The sequence below is a fragment of the Pantherophis guttatus genome, chromosome 4 (genome assembly GCF_059756535.1).
Source record: "Pantherophis guttatus breed Tessera chromosome 4, ASM5975653v1, whole genome shotgun sequence".
NCBI classification, from domain to species: domain Eukaryota; kingdom Metazoa; phylum Chordata; class Lepidosauria; order Squamata; family Colubridae; genus Pantherophis; species Pantherophis guttatus.
In genome coordinates this window covers 158,726,937-158,746,846 of record NC_142066.1, presented here as the reverse complement: position 1 = coordinate 158,746,846, position 19,910 = coordinate 158,726,937, and the positions used below count along the sequence as shown (strand labels likewise).

The following is a 19,910-nucleotide window of genomic DNA, read 5'->3' as shown; positions in this document are numbered from 1 at the left end:
CATTTAACCCAAGCCACTGACTGAACAGGAGACCCTTACAGAATCACAGAATAATAGAGTTGGAAGGGACCTCGGAGGACTTCTAGTCCAACACTCTGCTAAGGCAGAACTAGAACTTACCGTCTCCTGGTGATTGGCACAAAGTCACCCAACTGGCTTTCATACTTAAAGCAGGACTAGAACTCCCTGTCCCCCAGTTTCTAGCTGGGCACCTTAACCTCTAGGTCAAACTCGGTATCTCTCATCTTTTCCTCCCCAGCTCTTCCAAGGAAACTCTGACGACTCGACCCCCGTGGCCCGGACCTTCCAGCGCATGGTGCACACCCAATACGTGCGCCTCTTGCCCCATGACTTCCACAACGGCATCTTCCTGCGCCTGGAGCTGTTGGGTTGCGGCAAAGGTGGGATGCAGGAGGAAGGGGCGCTGATGTGACACAAATTGTAGACTCCGCAGACGAACATTAGAAGGGGACCTTTTGGCTGGTTCACACAACACGTGACGAGAACTACCGTACTTTTCGGAGTATAAGACGCACTCCCCCCCTAAAAGTGGGTGAAAATTGTGGTGCGTCTTATATATCGAATGCTACCAAAGCCCCACCTACTCACCAACCCTCACCCTTCAGCCATTTTTGCCCTCCACGTGTCACGTTTTCGGCCTCCGCATGCTCCATTTTAGATCTGTTCCAGGCTGCGGGGATCGCCACAGCCCATCGCTGCCTCTGCGCATTGCATTTTCGGCCTCCGCATGCCCTGTTTTTGGCCTCTGCGCATTGCATTTTTGGCCAGTTCCAGGTGGTGGGGATCAGTGGTGGAGATTGCCACCACTGCCAATCCCCGCCACCTGGAACTGGCCAAAAATGTGACACGCAGAGCCCGAAAACATGACACACGGAGGCTGAAAATGTGACACACGGAGGCGGCGATGGGCTGTGGCAATTCCTGCAGCTTGGAACAGTTGATTGGCGGTATTCTGGGAGGCCAATCCAAATGCCAATCAGCTGCTCATGCTGAATGTGGCTGCGATAACGTGCTGAAGCTGACCAGGCTGTTTGCTGTTTGCTGCAAGGATGCTAGCCAGATGAATACCGATGGATGCTGGTAGGCAGAAGCAGAATTTTTTTTCTTGTTTTCCTCCCCAAAAACTAATGTGTGTCTTATACTCCAGAGCGTCTTATACTCCAAACCAGTGGTGGGTGGCTACCGGTTCGGACCGGTTCGTGCAAACCGTTGGTGGAAATTTGGCCAAGGTCGCAGAACCGGTAACGGTGTCCAGTTGGCCACGCCCCTGAACTGATTCCCCTGGTCGCCGGTCGCTTGCCCCAGCGGCCATGTTCGTCGCCACCATGTTCTTCACGCACGCGCATCCCAATGGGATGCACATGCACGAAGAACATGGCGGAAACAGCAGTAGCTTTTTCTGCCGGTATGTTTTGGCGGCCTGCAGAGAAAGCCTTTTTGGAGGCTTTTTTGCCAGCTGCTTTCCAGCAGCTGCAGCTGACTGGGGGCTGCCGAAAACTACAGTCAGCACCCTAACCATAACCTTTGACGTGAGTGATGTCAAGCTGGCCACGCCCATCCAGTCACATGACCACCCAGCTATGCCCACCCAGACACGTGACCACCAAGCCACGCCCACACAGTCAAATGACCACCAAGCCACGCCCACCAAATAAGCCACGCCTACAGAACCGGGAGTAACACATTTTAGAACCCACCCCTGCTCCAAACAATATGGTAAATGTGTTATCCGGTCAGGTTCTGGATGTTGTAGGAATTCTGACACCGTCTTGCCACGTTTTGCAAGCCCACGCATGCGTGGATGTATTTGCGTCCGTGGTTCCTCAAGTTTCAAGTTTCTCAACTTGAAGATATGTGTGGACTCCCTACTCCCAGAATCCCCCAACCAAGGCTGAGTGAGACCGTGACAGGTAGTCCTCGACGTACGACTGCCGCGGAGCCTGAATTTCATGTCGCGAAGTGAGACATTGGTCAAATGTGCCAGGCCTCATTGGATGACTTTTCTGGCCCCCGTTGTTGAGCAATTTGGGTTGGGTTTATCACAGGGTCATTGAGGGAATCTGGCTTCCCCGCAGTCGCAAAAGAGGATCCTGCGACCCCGGGATGCTGCAACCATCATTAAATACGAGTTGGTCACCCAGCATCCAAATTTGGATCACATGAATGAGGGGACATTGTGACGGCCATAAGTGTGAGAAAGGATCTGAAGTTGCTTTTTCTCGTTACCATTGTAACTTCCAGCAGTCACTAAGTGTACTGTCGTAAGTCAAGGACTGCCTGTACCATTTCAGAGGGATATTTTCCCTTCCCTGTGGATGTGAGACTCTCAGTCACTCTCTCTTGTCTTGTCTCAGTGTCCCCAGAGCAACCAGGGTGGCCTACGTCCCCTCCAGGATGGAGGCCTTGCTGGGCCGGTGAGTTCGAATGCCGGAATGGACGCTGCGTGCCAGCCGGACCCCATGGAGCCATCTGCAATGGAGTGGACGACTGCGGGGACTTCACGGACGAGCTGCGCTGTGGTGAGCTGATACTGGAGATGCGGCAGGACAAGAGCTGTCCATCCAGGGTGGGAATGGAATGGAATGGAAAGAATGGAATGGAATGGAATTGTATTCAATGGGATGGGATGGGGAAAAAAGAAAGAATGGAATGGAATGGAATGGAAAGATAGGGATGGGATGGAAAGAATGGAATGGAGTGGGACAGGATGGGATGGGATCAGATGGGAAAGAAAGAATGGAATGGAATAGTAAGAATGGAATGGAATGGAAAGAATGGAACAGAATGGAAAGGAAAGAATGGAATGGAATGGAATAGAAAGAATGGAATGGAATAGAATAGAATGGAATGGAACAGAATGGAATGGAATGGAATGGAATGGAAAGATAGGGATGGGATGGAAAGAATGGAATGGAATAGAATAGAATGGAATGGAACAGAATGGAATGGAATGGAATGGAATGGAAAGATAGGGATGGGATGGAAAGAATGGAATGGAGTGGGATGGGATGGGATGGGATAGGATCAGATGGGAAAGAAAGAATGGAATGGAATAGTAAGAATGGAATGGAATGGAAAGAATGGAACAGAATGGAAAGGAAAGAATGGAATGGAATGGAATAGAAAGAATGGAATGGAATGGAATGGAATTCTTCTGTTCTGTTCTGGTCTGCCTCCCCAATTGCAGGTGTAGCCCCCTCCCTGGAGCCCCCCACCCCAGAGGGCTGCCCAGCTCCCCAGTTCCCCTGCACCTTTTCCAACCTCTGCCTTGAAGCCAGCCAGAGGTGTGATGGAGTGACTCACTGCCCGGATGGCACTGATGAGATCGGCTGTATGGCTATGAGCAGTGTGCCACAGCCTGGCGTCCTCAGGTGAGGCCAGAATGGAGTTGACGGGTGATTTGATGCCACAGAGAAATCTGGGTTGAGGGCTGGCATCAGGGAATGTTGGTGGGTGGGTCCATCATCCCCCAACAGAGGATCAGAATTGTAAGATGAGGAGGGAACCAGGTGTCACTGGAAACAGGATGGGAAACACCCCAGCCAGCCACTTCTAAGCTGCCCATCTAAGGGAGGGCAGGTACAACCCTTCCGTCTTCTGAAGGATCTTCATGAGATCCTTCAGACTTCTCACCTAACCAAACTTCTTCTGGTCTTCCTTCCAGCCCGTGGACTTCAGAAAAACATTGGCAGGTCTCTGTGGCCCCGCCCACTGCGGTAAGGAGACACACACACACCCCACCACCAGGTAGCCTATGGGTCAGGAGAGGACAATCAAACCCATGTTTTGGGGTCACCTGTCTATGAAGGGGAGAAACTTGAGGGGAACAAGCAGCAAGAGGTTGAGATTAGGGCAGGGAGGTCTCTGCTGGACTAGAAGACCTCCAAAGTCCCTTTCAACTTTGCAGCAGCTAATGCAATCCTCAGCTGCATAAACAGAGGCATAGAATCAAAATTGCGTGAAGTTTTAGTACTGCATTGTAAAGCCTCAGTAAGGCCACACCTGGAGCGCTGCATCCAGTTTTGATCACGTTCCAAAAAAGACTTTGGGAAAAAGTGCAAAAAAAAGCCACTAAGACAGTGATGGGATTCAGCTGGTTTGCAGAACCGATAGCTAATTTTTTTGTGGAGTTCGGCGAACCGGCTGAATAGCATGCCACACCACACCCGGCCCCACCTCGCTCCTCCCCTCCCAGCCAGTGAGCGGCCAGGAGGTGAGACAAGCCACTGACCGGCTGGGTGAGCAGCTGGGTGAAGCCAAGCGGACAGGCAAGTGGCTGGACGGGGCCGGGAGGCCAGGCGAGGAGAAGCTGGGCAAGGCAAGGCTCTTCAAAGTGAGTGACGTCAAGTTGGCCACGCCCACCCAGTCATGACCACCCTGCCGCACCTACCCAGGCGGTCATTAGGGCAGAGAACCAGCTGTTAAATTATTTAAATCTCACCACTGCACTAAGATGGTTAGGGGGCCGGAAGCTAAACTGTACAAATTGATGGGATTAGTGGATTCTGTTATGGCCCTCAAGAGCCAAGATGGCCTCCCGCTTCTTCTTGAGAACCTCCAGAGAATGGGGGACCCGTTTGCTCTGCTCTTCTATGGAGCTTATTCTAGTTCGCAAAGGTTTTTCCACATCCCAAAAGTACTTTTTTCAAGAGGCAACTGATCTTTCTCTTTTTTTTTTCCCTCTGTAGACGTATCGCTTCTCCTCCAAGAAGCTTCTTCGGCTCCGACCAGATGGTGAGGAATAGAAGGATTGATAGTCCTTGCAAAGAGCTGGTCATTTGCATTCTTTTTACAGAGCCATGGAGGCTGCTTGGAGGTTTGTCTGTGTCACCTCAGGGTCACCCGAGCAGTGCAAATCGTGCAAGCTGCCATTCCAAGAAGGCTGTACCCCCATTTCCACTGCTCAGGTTCCACTACCCTGACCCAGGACCCAGGTACACCTCCAAGTGGCCTCAACAGCTCTTGAAAACAATGCAGATGACCAGGTGGAGCCGAAGAAGCTTCTTGGCTGCCTATCCTGCCTCCCTCCTCTTTTCTCCCAACCGAGCATAAGGCATGTCTTCCTACAGACATGTGGGAACACGTATCCAGAGCACCAGGTAGCATCTCCTCTTCCTCTTCCTCCCTTGCAGGTGTCCCCAGGTGGAAGGCCATTGCCTGAGGCCCACAGTCCCACTCCACCAGGTAAGGAGAGATAGAGAGAGATCCGTTTTCATGGGAAACTTTTTTATCTAACTGAAAGAGAAATACAAAGAAGAAATATGAAAAAGGGAAAGGAGGGAGGGAGGAGGGGAAAGGGAGGGGGGAGGAAGAGGTGAAGAAGGAGAAGTGGGAAGGAAAGGGAAGGCGAAGGGAGGGCAGTGGAAGGGAGGTAGGAAGGAAGAAAGAGGAAGAGGGAAAAGTGAAAGGAAGGAAGGAAAGGGAAGGGGGGAGGAAGGAAGGCAAAGGGGGGGAAGAGGCAATGGAAGGACAGGGGAATGAATGAACGGATGGACGGATGGATGGAGGGAAAGAAGGAGAAGGGGAAGGAAGAAAGGAGGGAGGGTTTCAGGAATGGTGCATCTCACTGCCTTAATATTGTGCCATCTTGTATCCCTCCACTCAGGTTCTTGCAATGAGCCGCTCGGCCTGGAGGACGGGCGTGTCCACTACCAGCAGTTGACAGCTTCCTCCCACCAGGAAGGACATCCCCCGGATGCCGGACGGCTGAACAGGATGCCCAATGTGTAAGTGGGGCAGGATTGGAGCTACTCCAATTGAGAGAATTCTAGCAGCACACCAACAGGAGCAGGGATTCTCAACCTTGGTCCTTGGAAGATGGGTGGACTTCAACTCCCAGAATTCCTCAGCCAGGATATTGAGAAGTTCTGATCTATCTTCTCCTCTGCATCTCTATATCCACCCATCTCTCCATCCATCCACCCATCCATCCACCCATTCATCTCTCAGTCCCTCAGTCCCTCCCTCCATCTACCCATCTATCCATTTCTCAACCACTTGAAGATGAGTGGACTTCAACTCCCAGAATTCCTCAGCCAGGATGTTGAGAAGTTCTGATCTGTCTCCTCTTGTATATATCTCCCTCCACCCATCTCTCTATCCATCCTTCCCTCCATCCATCCATCCGTCTGTTTCTCAACCTTGGCCACTGGAAGATGGGTGGACTTCAACTCCCAGAATTCTTCAGCCAGGAAGTTGAGAAGTTCTGATCTATCCCCTCCTCTATATCTCTCCAGCCATCCATCTCTATCTATCCATCCATCCATCCATCCAACTCTCCATCCATCCATCCATCCATCCACCCACCCACTCACCCACTTGTTTCTCAACCTTGACCCTTTGAAGATGGCATGTTGAGGGGAACTGATCTATATCTCCCTGTCATCTCTCTCTCCATCCATCCATCCATCCATCCATCCATCCATCCATCCATCCATCCATCCATTTCTTTATCCATCCAACACTTCATCCATCCATCTCTTCATCTCTTCATATCTCCACCCCTCCATGCATTTGATTCTCAACCTTGACCCTTTGAAGATGGGGGGGGGGGACTTCATCTCCCAGAATTCCCCATCCATCCATTTACCTTTACCAGTTATTTGGCTCTTCCAATCTGGCTTTTTAGGAGAGAAAAGCATGATGGGAGCTCATTCTTCTATCCTGGGAAGGTCTCCAGAAGAAGACTTGCTCAAGGCAGCTGTTCAGAAGGTCCCTCTCTTTGGTTCGTGGTCTTGATGGCAGCCAATTTTGGTGTCTTCTTTTTCCAGATGGAACACAGAGCCAGGATGGAGCCCGCTCCAGTCTGACCTCAACCCCTACTTCCAGGTGGACCTTCTCCAGCCCTTCTTCATCACAGCGGTGGCCACTCAGGGTGGAGGCAGCTCTGGGGGATTCGTTGTACGTTATCGCCTGCTTTATAGCAACGACGGGGTCCATTTTTGGAACTACACCAAGCCTGGATACGGCCCAGCCACGTCCCTGCAGGCTCAGGTATGGCATCTCCCCACTTCCAATCCATGGGAGGATCCACGATCTTCTGGCCTCCTCATTTCTCTATCTCAAGGTTTCTGGTCCAATTATTTGCAGATGACACTAAGCGGGCAGGACTTAACACACACATTAACAGAGTTGGAAGGGTCCTTATAGGTCATCTAGTCCAACCCCCCGCTCGAGCAGGAGACCCTACACCATTTCTGACAAATGGCCGTCCAGTCTCTTCTTGAAAGCCTCAAGTGATGAAGTTCCCACAACTTCTAAAGGTAACTTCTGTTCCATTGGTTGATTGTTCTCACTGCCAGGAAATTTCTCCTTATTTCTAGGTTGAATCTCTCCTTGATCAGTTTCCCTCCATTTTTCCTTGTCTGGCCTTCAGGTGCTTTGGAAAGCAGCTTGACCCCTTCCTCCTCTCTGCGGCAGCCCCTCAAATATTGGAAGACTGCTATCATGTCTCCCCTGGTCCTTCTCTTCACTAGACCAGCCATGCCCAGTTCCTGCAACCGTTAATTGTATGTTTTAGTCTCCTAATCATCCTGGTTGCTCTTCTCTGCACTTTTTCTAGAGTCTCAACCTCTTTTTTATAGTGTGGTGACCAAAACTGGATGCAGTACTCTAAGTGTGGCCTTACTAAGGCTTTATAGAGTGGTATTAGTACCTCATTTGATCTTGATCATATCCCTCTGTTAATGCAATTTAGGATTGCGTTGGCTTTTTTGGCTGCCGCTACATCCTGCTGGCTCCTATTTAGCTGGTTGTCCACTAAGACTCTAAGATCCCTCTCACAGTCGCTGCTATTAAGCCTGGTTTTCCCCAGTCTGTATGTGTACTTTTGGTTTCTCTTGCCTTTATTTTTCTCTGCATTGAATTTCAATTTGTCAGATAGGGTCCAGGGTTCAAGTCTGTCAAGATCCATCTGGACCTTGAGCCTATCTTCTAGGGTGTTAGCTATTCCTGCCAGCTGAGTATCATTTGCAAATTTGGAAAGTTCCCCTTCTATTCCCTCATCTAAGTCATTTATGAAGATATTGATTGATTGATTGATTGATTGATTGATTGATTGATTGATTGATTCGATTTATATGCCGCCCTTTTCCGGAGACTCAGGGTGGCTTACAATGCGTTAAGCAATAGCCTTCATACTTTTGTACATACCTGCTTAATAGGGCTTTCGGGGGGGCCCCCCAGCGGTGTTCTTTTTCATACAAAGTCAGCTTATTGCCCCCACAATCCGGGTCCTCATTTTACCTACCTCGGAAGGATGGAAGGCTGAGTCAACCTTGAGCCTTGGAGAGATTCGAACCAGCAGTAATTGCAGGCAGCTGGTGCTACTTAACAGCACTTTAGTCTGCTGCGCCACCAAGGCTCACTGAAGAGTCCTGGGCCTAAGATGGAACTTTGTGGCACCCCACTGCTTGCTTCTCTCCATGTAGACTTAGACCCACTTAGCTCAGGATCCAAAAGGATCTGACACACTTGAACTCTCTGCCCTCTCCCACAAAATGACATTTAATGTGGAGAAAAGCAAGGTTTTACACCTGGGCAGGAAAAAACCCCAAAGGTACAAGAACAGAGTAGGTGAAACCTGGTTCAAAAACAGTAACTGGGAGATGGACCTTGGAGTCCTAACGGACGATCACTTTGACACGAGCTATCCGTGTGCGGCAGCAGCCGAAAAAACTAACACGATCCATGGTTGTATAAACAGAGGCATAGAATCAAAATCACGGGAACAATTAGTACCGCTTTGTAAAGCCTTAGTAAGGCCACATCTGGAATGCTGCGTCCAGTTTTGGTCCCCATATTACAAAAAAGAGGTTGAGACTTTGGAAAAAGTGCAGAGAAGAGCAACTAGGATGATTAAAGGCCTGGAGGCTAAAACATACGAAGAACCATCCAACCCATCCAAGACCGAGTGGCTGTGGTTTCCGACGTCCCGATATAGTCAGTTGGCGCCATCACTGACTATTGGGGGCGAATCGCTGGCCCCCACGGAGAGGGCTCACAACTTGGGCATCCTCCTGGATTCACGGCTGTCTTTAGAAGAGCACTTGACAGCCGTGACCGGGAGGATTTTTCATCACGTCCGCCTGATTTGCCAGTTGCGTCCCTTTCTGGATCGGGACTCCCTACACACAGTCACTCATGCCCTCGTCACCTCTCGTCTGGACTATTGTAATGCTCTCTACATGGGGCTCCCCTTGAGGTGCACCCGGAGGCTCCAACTGGCGCAGAGTGCGGCCGCGCGGGTGGTTATGGGAGCAACATGGAGCTCCCATGTAACACCTCTCCTGCGCGAGCTGCACTGACTCCCGGTGGTCTTCCGGGTGTGCTTCAAGGTTCTGGTTACCACCTTTAAAGCGCTCCATGGCTTAGGACCTGGGTACTTGCGGGACCGCCTGCTACCACCAATAGCCTCCCACCGGCTGGTACGCTCCCATAGAGAGGGGCTCCTCCGGGTGCCATCAGCCAAACAATGTCAACTGGCAGAACCCAGGGGGAGAGCCTTTTCTGTGGGGGCACCGACGATCTGGAATGAGCTCCCCCCAGAGATACGGAGGATCCCGGATCTGCGCACCTTCCGCTGCGCCTTAAAGACCTTATTATTTCACCAGGCCGGCCTGGCCTAATTTTCCCCCTCTTTTATAAAAGATTTTAAAAATTTTAAATATCTTTTAGTATTTTATATATTCAATTTTAAATTGGTTTTAAAAGTTTGGGGTTTTAAATTTGTCGGGGCCAAAATTATTTAATTTGATTTTATTCTATTTTTAAAATTTTGTATTGTATGTGTTTTTATTGTTTGGCTGTGCACCGTCCTGAGTCCTTTGGGTGTAGGGCGGTATAGAAATCTAATAAAATGAAATGAAAAAATGAAATGAACGGTGGCAGGATTTGGGTTTGGCCAGTCTAGAGAAAAGAAGGACCAGGGATGACATGATAGCAGTCTTCCAGTATTGGAGGGGCTGCCCCAAAGAAGAGGGGGTCAAATTATTCTCCAAAGCACCAGAAGGCCAAACAAGAAACAAGGGATTGAAACTCATCAAGGAGAGAAGCAACGTGGAATTAAGGAGAAACTTCCTAACAGTGAGGACAATTAGCCAGTGGAACTGCTTGCCACCAGAACTTGTGGGTGCTCCATCACTGGAGGTTTTGAAAAAGAGATCGGACAGCCACTCATCTGAAATGGCAGAGGGGCTCCTGCTTGAGCAAGGGCTGGACCTGAGGACCTCCAAGGTCTCCTCCAGCTCAATTCTGATTTAAGTTGATCGTGTGGTGGAATGCGGTCTGGATTCCAAGGAGGGAGGGAGGAGGGGCTACATTCCAGAAGAAGAAGCAAAGTTTAGACAGTTTGGTTTGGAGGAAGAGATTCAAGTCGGGCCCCTCCCTGGAGGTTCTCAGAGTATATAGGCAGTCCTCAATTTACAACAGTTCGTGTAGTCTTCATTTGAAGTTACAACAGCACCGATAAAAGTGACCAATGAGCATTTTTCATAGTTACGAGCATGGCATCATGTGGTCACATGATCAGAATTTAGCGGCTTGGTTACTGACTCATAGTTATGACGGTTGCAATGTCCCGGGATCATGCGATCCCCTTTTGCGACCTTCTGGCAAGCAAAGTCAACGGGGACTCCAGATTCACTTAACAATTAGTGTGACTAATTTAACAACTGCAACGATTCACTTAACAGCGGTGGCAAGAAAGGTTATAACATAAATTTACAAAAACATAAATCTTGGGTTCAGTTGTGGTCGTAAGCCAAGGACCCCGTGTATCTTTACTGAAACAAGTACTGCAGTTTGCTTTAGTTTGGCAAGATTCCGTCTGTAGGTGAGGAACAATAAAGGAAGCTGCTTAGAGGAAACTCAACGTGTGTCTCTTGGTTTTTCAAGTCTGAGAAATCAGAAGAAAGAGCATCGATCCTTTTGTTCCTCTACTACACTCCCTTTGTGGGTGTTGCCAAATCTGGGGAATGATTGTGAGCTTCACAAAAATGGAAAAGGCATTTAATGGTGTCTTCTCTCCATGGCTTACTCTCTTCTCTTTTTCCATCCCTTTCTCTCCATCCGTACAAATTTCTCTTCAATGCTCTTCTCTGCTTTGCCAAGAGGACGAGGTGATTCCATACTCTCGAACCACCCATTTTGTCCTGTCTGAAACCCTCCATCCCGCAGGTTCTGGAGGGGAATTCTGACAGCAGCACCCCGAGACGGCAGGAGCTCACCCCGACTCTCCTCGCCCGTTTCCTGCGTTTCGTGCCCGTGGAGTATCACCAAAGCATTTCCTTGCGCTTAGAGGTGTTTGGCTGCTCCTGGAGTGAGTTGAGGGTGGGGATGTTATTGGGGGGGGGGCTGGAGGTTACAGAGATGGTGTCTAGCTGACGGCTGTCCTGAGATATATAGCACCTTCAGGACCTGTGGCTGTCCAGTGTTGCTGAATGGGTTCTGCCAATTTTGCCAACGGGAAAGGATGCTGTGGGGGCAACATGATATCCTAAGGGCCAGGTTTCCTCTGACTGTCCTCAGCATGGGGGGGTGGGGTGTCCTCCTCTTCTTCCTCCGAACCGCTTCATTCTTTCTCGCACGACCCAGAGACGGAGCGCGCCGCGGGCCGGTTGACTGCTGCCAGCCACAGCCCCGCCCCAGGAATAATCCGTACGAGACCCACCGCCGCTCCCTCACCTCCAGAGAAGCCCCTTGGCACTCCTGCCTGGTTGCCACCTTTCACCAAACCAGAGACTGCGGCAGTTTCCCGGAGCAGCGCAGCGGGGCTGACCCTTTCTCGGCAGTTCCAGAAAACCACCATGCCAGCTGCCTTGTCCACGGCAATGCCCGGCATTCGCTGGCCCACTTCTCAGCCGCCGGCAACTCCTGGATCGAGCAGTGCTTCAGGAGTGCCCACATGGCACGTTCTTCCGCACATCCCTGGAACCCCTGGATGGAGGCCCACCTTATCAGGTGAGGTGGGCGTGTCGCTAATACGGGATGGGAGGGGCATCCAGTTGGGGGATTCTGGCTCCAAAACAGTAACTGTGAGAGGGACCTCGAAGTCCTAGTGAACGATCCTTTAAACCAGGCCTGTGTGGCGGCCACCGAAAAAGCTAATACGATCCTCGGTTGTATAAACGGAGGCATAGAACCAAAATCACGTGGAAGGATTAGTACCTCTTTACAAAGCCTTGGTGAGGCCACATCTGGAATCCTGCATCGAATTTTGATCACTGTATTACAAAAAGAGATGTTGAGACTTTGGAAAAAGTCCAGAGAAGAGCAACTAAGTTGATTTAAGGCCTGGAGACTAAAAAAAATTAAGAACGATTGCAGGATTTGGGTTTGGCCAGTCTAGAGAAGAGAAGGACTAGGGGAGACATGATTTTGTTTGTTTGTTTGTTTGTTTGTTTGTTTGTTTGTTTGTTTGTTTGTTCAACTTGTATGCCGCCTTTCTCCAAACTCATGATTTTATTTTTTTTTATTTTTTATTTATTTATTTATTTATTTATTTATTTATTTATTTATTTATTTATTTATTTATTTATTTATTTATTCAACTTGTATGCCGCCTTTCTCCGAAGACTCAAGGCAGCTTACAATGTATTTAAAAACCATATATAAAACATTAAAAGTTATGATAGCAGCCTTCCAGTATTTGAGAGGCTGCCACAAAGAGGAGGGGGTGTCCACCTATTTTCCAAAGCACCAGAAGGCAGGAGAAGAAACAAGGGATGGAAAATAATTAAGAAGGGAAGCAACCTGGAATTAAGGAGAAACTTCCCAACAGCGAGGACAATTAGCCAGTGGAACAGCTTGCCACCAGAAGTTGTGGGTGCTCTCAACACTGGAAGTTTTTTTTAAAAGAGATTGGAAAACCGTTTGGCTGAAATGGACTCCAAGACCTCCAAGGTCCCTTCCTGCTCTTCTAAATCTGTAAGGGCCGCCTGCTCGAGCTGGGGGTTGGACTAGAAGACCTCCAAGGTCCCTTCCAACTCTGCGATTCTCTTATGTCATCTGAGCCATGATGTCATGAATGCCCCTCCCCCACCCCCGAGTTATCAATAGAAGGAACAGGCAGAAGCCCACCCCCCTCGTTTAAACTTCCTGTGGCAGGAGACTGAGAGGACACTTTGGGGTCTGCCCCTCAGCGGATGCTGCCCCAGTGCCACCCCTGACTCCATTGTCTCCTTCTCTGTGGCAGTGCCGACTCTCTTGCCCTCTGCTGGGATGGCCCGGGTCCTTTGCACGCAAGGACAGTTTGCCTGCGAGACCTTTGGCTGCGTGGAGGCTGCTTCTGTCTGTGACGGGCAGCCAGATTGCGCCGACGGCTCGGACGAGGCCCACTGCGGTGAGTGCGCGCCAAGACCCTCTGTTGGTCTTGTTGCCATCCTGAACTCAACAAGAGCCAAGCTGCAGATCTCCAGGTTCCTCCAGTTTTGACTGCTGTCTTTAGTCCCAATACACCCCAGAGAGGTGGGTCATTGCCTTTCATCTGGCAGTTGTTGTCCGGCCAAAGAAATTTGGATCGATGAATTCCATATATGGCTTGCAAGCAATCAGGGGACTCCACATGAGTCCACCTGGTTGGAGGAGAGGGAGGGGAAAAAGGAGAAGATAGACAAGGAGGAGGCGAAGGAGAAGAAAGAGAAGGAGTGAGAAGATGGATAAGTAGAAGGAGGAGGGAGGAAGAAGGAGGATAACGAGAAGGAGACAATAGATGAGGAGAAAGAGAAGGAGGAAGAGGAGGATAACGAGAAGGAGAATAGATGTGGAGAAGGAGAAGGAAGGAGAAGGAGAAGATAGGTGAGGAGAAGGAGAAGAGATAAGGAGGACAAGAAGAAGGAGAAGATAGATAAGGAGAAGGAGAAGGAAGAGGAGAAGATAGAGAAGGAGAAGAGGAAAAGGAAGGAGAAGGAGATAAAAATGAGAAGATAGAGAAGGAGAAGGAAGATAGAGAAGGAGAAGTGGAAAAGAAAGAGGATAATGAGAAGGAGACAAGAAAAGGAGAAAGAGGAGAAGGAGGAGAAGGGAAAGGGGAAGGGGGAGGTAGATAAGGAGGACGAAGAGGAGGAGGAGATAGAGAAGGAGAAGAAAGAGGAGAAGAAGGAGGATAATGAGAAGGAGAGTAGATGTGGAGAAGGAAAAAAGAAGGAGAAGATAGATAATAAAGGAGAAGAATCACCTGATGAACTAACTGCCTCCAGCAATTCTACCACCCAACGGCTGAGGTTCAAGTGGGGTTGAGTTCACAAACCATTGTTAAACCACGGTTGACCAGGCCAAGGCTTAGCATCCAACACCGCCGACCTCTTGATGACTCCGAACTGTTCTCCCCTCTTGTCTGCCTTTTGCAGGCGGTCCCACGGCCCCAACGGTCCACACCTTGGGCCCCCAGATCCCAGTAGAGGGCCCCGGCGCCTGCTCCTCCAAGCAGTTCTCCTGCCAGAGTGGGGAGTGCCTGAGCTCTGAACGCCGCTGCGACCTGCGCCACGATTGCCAGGATGGCTCTGACGAAGCTAACTGCGGTGAGTGGGGGAATAGGAGAGGGGGTGGAGTAGCCGTGGGCCCCCATCACCCGGAACCCCAAAGGTTCCGGGTGATGGGGGGAGGGCAATCTGAGCTCTGCCAAAGTTGGCAGAGCTGGCATTGAGCCAGGCACCACTCCGGGGTATGGCGGGCATTTGCCCTGATCTTGCAACTACGATAGCTTTATTTTTTATCATCATGATCTTCCTCTTCCTCCTTCTCTTCCTTCTCCTCCTCTTCTTTTCCCTCTTCTCCTCTTCCTTTTCCTCTCCTTCCTCTTCTCCCTCGTCCGCTTCCTCCTCTTCCTTCTCATTCTTCTCCTCCACCCTTCCACTTCTTCCTTATTCTCATGCTCTTCTTCATCTTCCTCCTCCCCCTCCTCTTCCTCCCATTCTTCTTCTTCCTTGTCCACCTCTTTCTGTTCTTCTTCTTCCTTGTTCTCCTCCCCTTCCTCCTCCTCCTTCTCCTCCTCCTCCCTCTTTTTCCTTGTCCTCCTCCTCCCCTTCTTCTTCTTCCTTATCTCCATTTCCTTCTTCTTCCTCCTCCTTCTCTTCCTCTTCCTCCTCCTCCTTTCTCTTCTTGTCCTCTTCCTTTTCCTCCCCTTCCCCTTCTTCGCCCTCTTCTGCTTCCTCTTCCTTCTCCTCCTCTTCCTCCTCATTCTCCTCCTCCTCCCTTTCTCTTTTTCTTTGTCCTCCTGCTCTTCCTCCTCTTCCTATTCTTCTTCCTTGTTTTCCTCCTCTTCCTCCTCCTCCTCATTCTTCTCCTCCGTCTTCTTCCTTGTCCTCCTCCTTCACTTCCTCCCCTTCTTATTCTTCTACTTCCTCCTCCTCCTCTTTCTCCTCTTCTCCTCCTCCCCTTCCTCTTCTTCCTTGTCCCCCTTCCTTCTCTTCTCCTCCTCCTCCTCTTCCTCTCATTCTTCTTCTTCTTCCTCATCCACCACAGTGGACTGCATCCTGTCTCCCTGGAGCCCCTGGAGTGAGTGCAGCCGGTCCTGTGGGCTAGGGGTGACCTTCCGGAGACGCGACCTGCTCCGCAATGCTCTCCCGGGGGGACGTTGCGACCGGGATGAATTTGACAGCCGCTCCTGCTTCCTCGGAGCCTGTCCAGGTAGGGCTTTTCCTTTCCAGCCCCGGCACCCCAAATCCTTCCCTCCCCCCCACCCTCATTCACAGGGTTTGCAAAAAGCTGGACTCCACCCGAACCATTCTTCCCAAGAAAAGAATTCAGGCTAATATTTTGTACCATATATATACATATATGTGTGTATATACAAATGCAAATAGAAATCATAGAAATAGAAATAGAAAAATTGGAATACAGGAATAGAAATTGAAATTTAGAAATTGACATTGAAATATAGAAATTGAAAGAAATTGAAAAAAATCGAAATAGGGATACAAATAGAAATAGAAATTGAAATAACAGAAATAGAAATACGAAATTGAAATATAAAAATTGAAAGAAATTGAAAAAAACCAGAAAGGGATACAAATAGAAATTGAAATTGAAATAACAGAAATAGAAATCAAAATATAGAAATTGAAATACGAAATTGAAATAGGAAGTAGAAATAGCAGTAGAAATTGAAATTGAAATAAAAAATTGAAATTGAAATATAGAAATCAAAATAGGAAATCGAAATAGAAAGAAATAGAAATTGAAATAACAGAAATAGAAATACGAAATTGAAATATAAAAATTGAAAGAAATTGAAAAAAACCAGAAAGGGATACAAATAGAAATTGAAATTGAAATAACAGAAATAGAAATCAAAATATAGAAATTGAAATACGAAATTGAAATAGGAAGTAGAAATAGCAGTAGAAATTGAAATTGAAATAAAAAATTGAAATTGAAATATAGAAATCAAAATAGGAAATCGAAATAGAAAGAAATAGAAATTGAAAAAATAGAAATAGAATTGAAATAACACAAAGAGAAATGGAAATAGAAATGGAAATATAGAAATGGAAATTGAAAAAGAAAACTGAAATAGGAAATAGAAATAGCAATAGAAATTGAAATATGGAAATTGAAATATAAAAAGAGAAAGAGAGCAGGGGTGGGTTCTACTTACCTTTACTACCGGTTCGCAATGGGGCCGCGCCATTTATATTAATTATAAATACAAATTGAAGTCATTGCAGACTTTCTTCAAGTAAAACATAATGCTCGACTTACAATGGTTCCTTTAATGAACGTTGAAAGTTATGATTACACAGAAAAAAGGGACTTTTTTCCACACTTACGACTGTCCCAGCTTCCCCACGGTTACGGGATCCAAATTCAGACGCTTGGCAATCGGTTCCTATTTATGACGGTTGCCATGATCCCCTTTTGTGACCTTTGGACCAGCAAAGTCAGGGGGGGGCCAATGCGCTGAACGACCGTGTTCCGAATTCAACAAAGGCCCCCTTCACTTAATAACCGGGGCAGGAAAAGTCTCTCAATGGGACAAAAAGGCCTTGGCCTGTATATTTCACTTAGCCACGGAAACGTTGGGCTGAATTGTGGCCGTAACTCGAGGAGTTGAGAATCCCGAGACAGCGTTGTCTGTCTTCACCGGTGGTACTTTTCCCCTTTACCAGTGAACGGAGTCTGGGCCTCCTGGGGCGAATGGTCGGACTGTGACGCTGAGTGCCGGGGCGGTGTCAGGAGTCGCACCCGGACCTGCGCTGACCCCCCACCCAAGAATGGCGGACAGCTATGTCCCGGAGACGCTGTCCAGATGGAGACGTGCAACCAACAGCCCTGCGGAGATGCCCGGGGTGAGTACGGGGAGGGGGTCTTGTCTGGTACTGAGAGGGAGGGGCAGAGGAGTGGGGGAGTGTCAGAGATGGGCTAGAGGCTTAAATTTATTTATTTATTTATTTTTAAATTTGTATACCGCCCTTCTCCCCGAGGACTCAGGGCGGTGAACAGCCAAGTAAAAACATAAACTACAAACATTAAAATACAATTAAAAAGATATATATAAATTTGGCCCCATGATTAAAAACAATAACAGACAATTAAAAACATTTTAAAAAGTGTTAGGCCAGCCCGGCTTGCTGGAAAAAGAAGGTTTTAAGGGCACGGCGGAAGGCACCGAGGTTCCTTCCGCCGGGATTGGGATCCAGGACCATCCTCCTAGGAAAAAGCACTCTGCATGGGCCCAGAGAACAGCTGCTGCCAATCCCCCCAGGGTCGCTTTTCGAACCCTGAACCTCGCTGACGAAATCTTAGTTATCTAGGCTGCCTCGGAGAGGATCTCTCTCTATCTCTCTATCATCTATCTATCCATCCATCTGTATCTATCTGTCCATCTGCCTGTCTATCATTACCTACCTATCTACCTATCTATCTATCTTATTATTATTTATACATTATTATTATTTATTAAATTGATCAATTGGGATCCTCCTTATCATTAGCAAAAGAGAACCAGAGGAAACGTGGGCCTTTGGGGGGGGTGTCTCATCCCCGATGCCCCCTTCCCTTCCTGTCCTCTCAGGGGTGTCATCCCAGTACAGTACGAGCCAAAAGGTCTCGTTTGCCTCCTGTTTGAGCAAGGGGTTGGACCAGATGACCTCCAGGATCCCTTCCATCTCTGTCATTCGATAATTCTGTAAAGGTCTCCTGCTCGAGCAGAGGCTTGGAGTAGAAGACTTCCGAGGTCTCTTCCGCCTCTGTCCTTCTGTTACTTCTGCTCCTTTTCAGCTCTCGTCTTTCTCTCCAGACTGCGGCCCGGACATGGTCTTTGTACAAGCCGGGCATTGTGCCCGCGGCCTGGTGGACCCTTGCCCACAGACTTGCCGCCAGTTGAGTGTCCAGAGGTCCTGCCAGAGCAGCTGCGTGGAGGGTGAGCCCGAGGTCTTTGGCGTGGGGTGTGTCTGCATCTTTGAACCCCTTCTTCCCAGGTGGATAACGTACCTCCGTTGCTTGGGGTCCTTGCAGGGTGCCGCTGTCCCCCTGGACTCTTCCTGCAGGAAGGGGGCTGCGTGAATGTGAGCCAGTGCCACTGCTTCTTCGACCACGACCACCGTCGGCCGGGAGAGATCTTCCTGCGGGATAACTGTAGTCAGTGGTGAGTCTGAGCAGATCCCGTCCCTTTCTCTGCGGACCTGCTAGAGCACCAAAACCGTGTGCTTAAAAGAAGGGAGGGCTTGTTAGAGGCCGTTTGGGGGTGGGTTTTCCCAAATGGGGAGGGCTGGGAGGATCCCTTCCAGGATGAAGGATAAAGGCCTCAGTAAGGCCACACCTGGAGCTCCACGTCCAGTTTTGCTCGTCGTATTACAAAAACGGAGATTGAGACTTTGGAAAAAGTGGAGAGAAGAGCAGCTAAGGAGAGTAAGGAAATCGTATAGCATTGACAGATGCCAGTCAGAATGTTGCGAAGTAAGAGATGCGTTAATTGAGTGTCGCCCCGTTTTACGACTTTCCTTGCCCCCTTTGTTCAGTGAATCCCTGCAGTTGTTAAATTAGTAATTTGGTTATTAAGTGAGTCTGCTTTCCCCATTGTCAAAAGGGGATCATATGACCCTGGGACACTGCAACCGTCATAAGCACTGAGCCTTGGTAGTACAGTGGTTTAATGCACCCTGTAATTAACACAGCTGCCTGCAATTTCTGCAGGTTCGAATCTTACCAGGCTCAAGGTTGACTCAGCCTTCCATCCTTTCTAAGGTAGGTTAAATGAGGACCCAGTTTGTGGGGGCAATATACAAGCTGACCTTGTATATTGTATAAATATACAAAAGGATGAAGGCTATTGCTTAACGCATTGTAAGCCGCCCTGAGTCTCTGGAGAAGGGTGGCATATAAATCAAATTAAAAATAAATAAATAAATAAATAAATGAGAGTCAGTTGTCAAACATCCAAATGTAAACCATGTGACCCGTGGGGATGCTGGAACGGTCGTAATTGTGAAAAACGGTCATAAGTCCCTTTTTTAAGTGTCGTAGCTTTGAATGGCCATTAAGTGAACTGTTGTAAATCGAGGTCTACCTGTATAAAGGGTATAAACATTCTTTGCGCGCACACACACCCCAAATCATTTCTCCAGCACCCCGAATCAGAAGTGAGCATCAGCCAAGGGGGGAATGCTTAACCTCGGTTTCGTCCTCACACAGCGTCTGTCTGGATGGCACAGTGACCTGTGACTCGGTGGCCTGTCCTGTGAAGTGTGGCTGGTCAGCTTGGTCTCCGTGGACTCCCTGCAGCCGGAGTTGTGGAATTGGGATGCAGCAAAGATTCCGGTAAGAAAGGAAGTATCCTGCACAGCCCCACTTCCCCCCCGGGATTCATTAGAAGCTACAATAGCGTTTGAGGGGGGATTGTTCGAGATCCGGTGGAAGTCGGGCACAGAATTTGGGATTGGTTGCACTGCACA

General features: G+C 48.9%; 1 protein-coding gene across 1 annotated transcript in view; it reads left to right on the top strand.

The window, feature by feature from the left end:
• Window positions 1-19,910, top strand: part of LOC117673241 (SCO-spondin-like) — a 123,176-nt gene that overhangs the window by 45,881 nt on the left and 57,385 nt on the right. Inside the window, exons 44-59 of the mRNA XM_087894296.1 lie at window positions 260-401; window positions 2,376-2,540; window positions 3,209-3,392; window positions 3,686-3,737; window positions 5,154-5,205; window positions 5,627-5,747; window positions 6,792-7,014; window positions 11,197-11,338; window positions 11,614-11,979; window positions 13,214-13,360; window positions 14,367-14,537; window positions 15,481-15,645; window positions 17,127-17,306; window positions 18,257-18,379; window positions 18,475-18,604; window positions 19,651-19,776. Coding sequence (XP_087750422.1) covers window positions 260-401; window positions 2,376-2,540; window positions 3,209-3,392; window positions 3,686-3,737; window positions 5,154-5,205; window positions 5,627-5,747; window positions 6,792-7,014; window positions 11,197-11,338; window positions 11,614-11,979; window positions 13,214-13,360; window positions 14,367-14,537; window positions 15,481-15,645; window positions 17,127-17,306; window positions 18,257-18,379; window positions 18,475-18,604; window positions 19,651-19,776 — 2,489 coding nt within the window. The remainder of the gene's footprint in view (window positions 1-259; window positions 402-2,375; window positions 2,541-3,208; window positions 3,393-3,685; window positions 3,738-5,153; window positions 5,206-5,626; window positions 5,748-6,791; window positions 7,015-11,196; window positions 11,339-11,613; window positions 11,980-13,213; window positions 13,361-14,366; window positions 14,538-15,480; window positions 15,646-17,126; window positions 17,307-18,256; window positions 18,380-18,474; window positions 18,605-19,650; window positions 19,777-19,910) is intronic.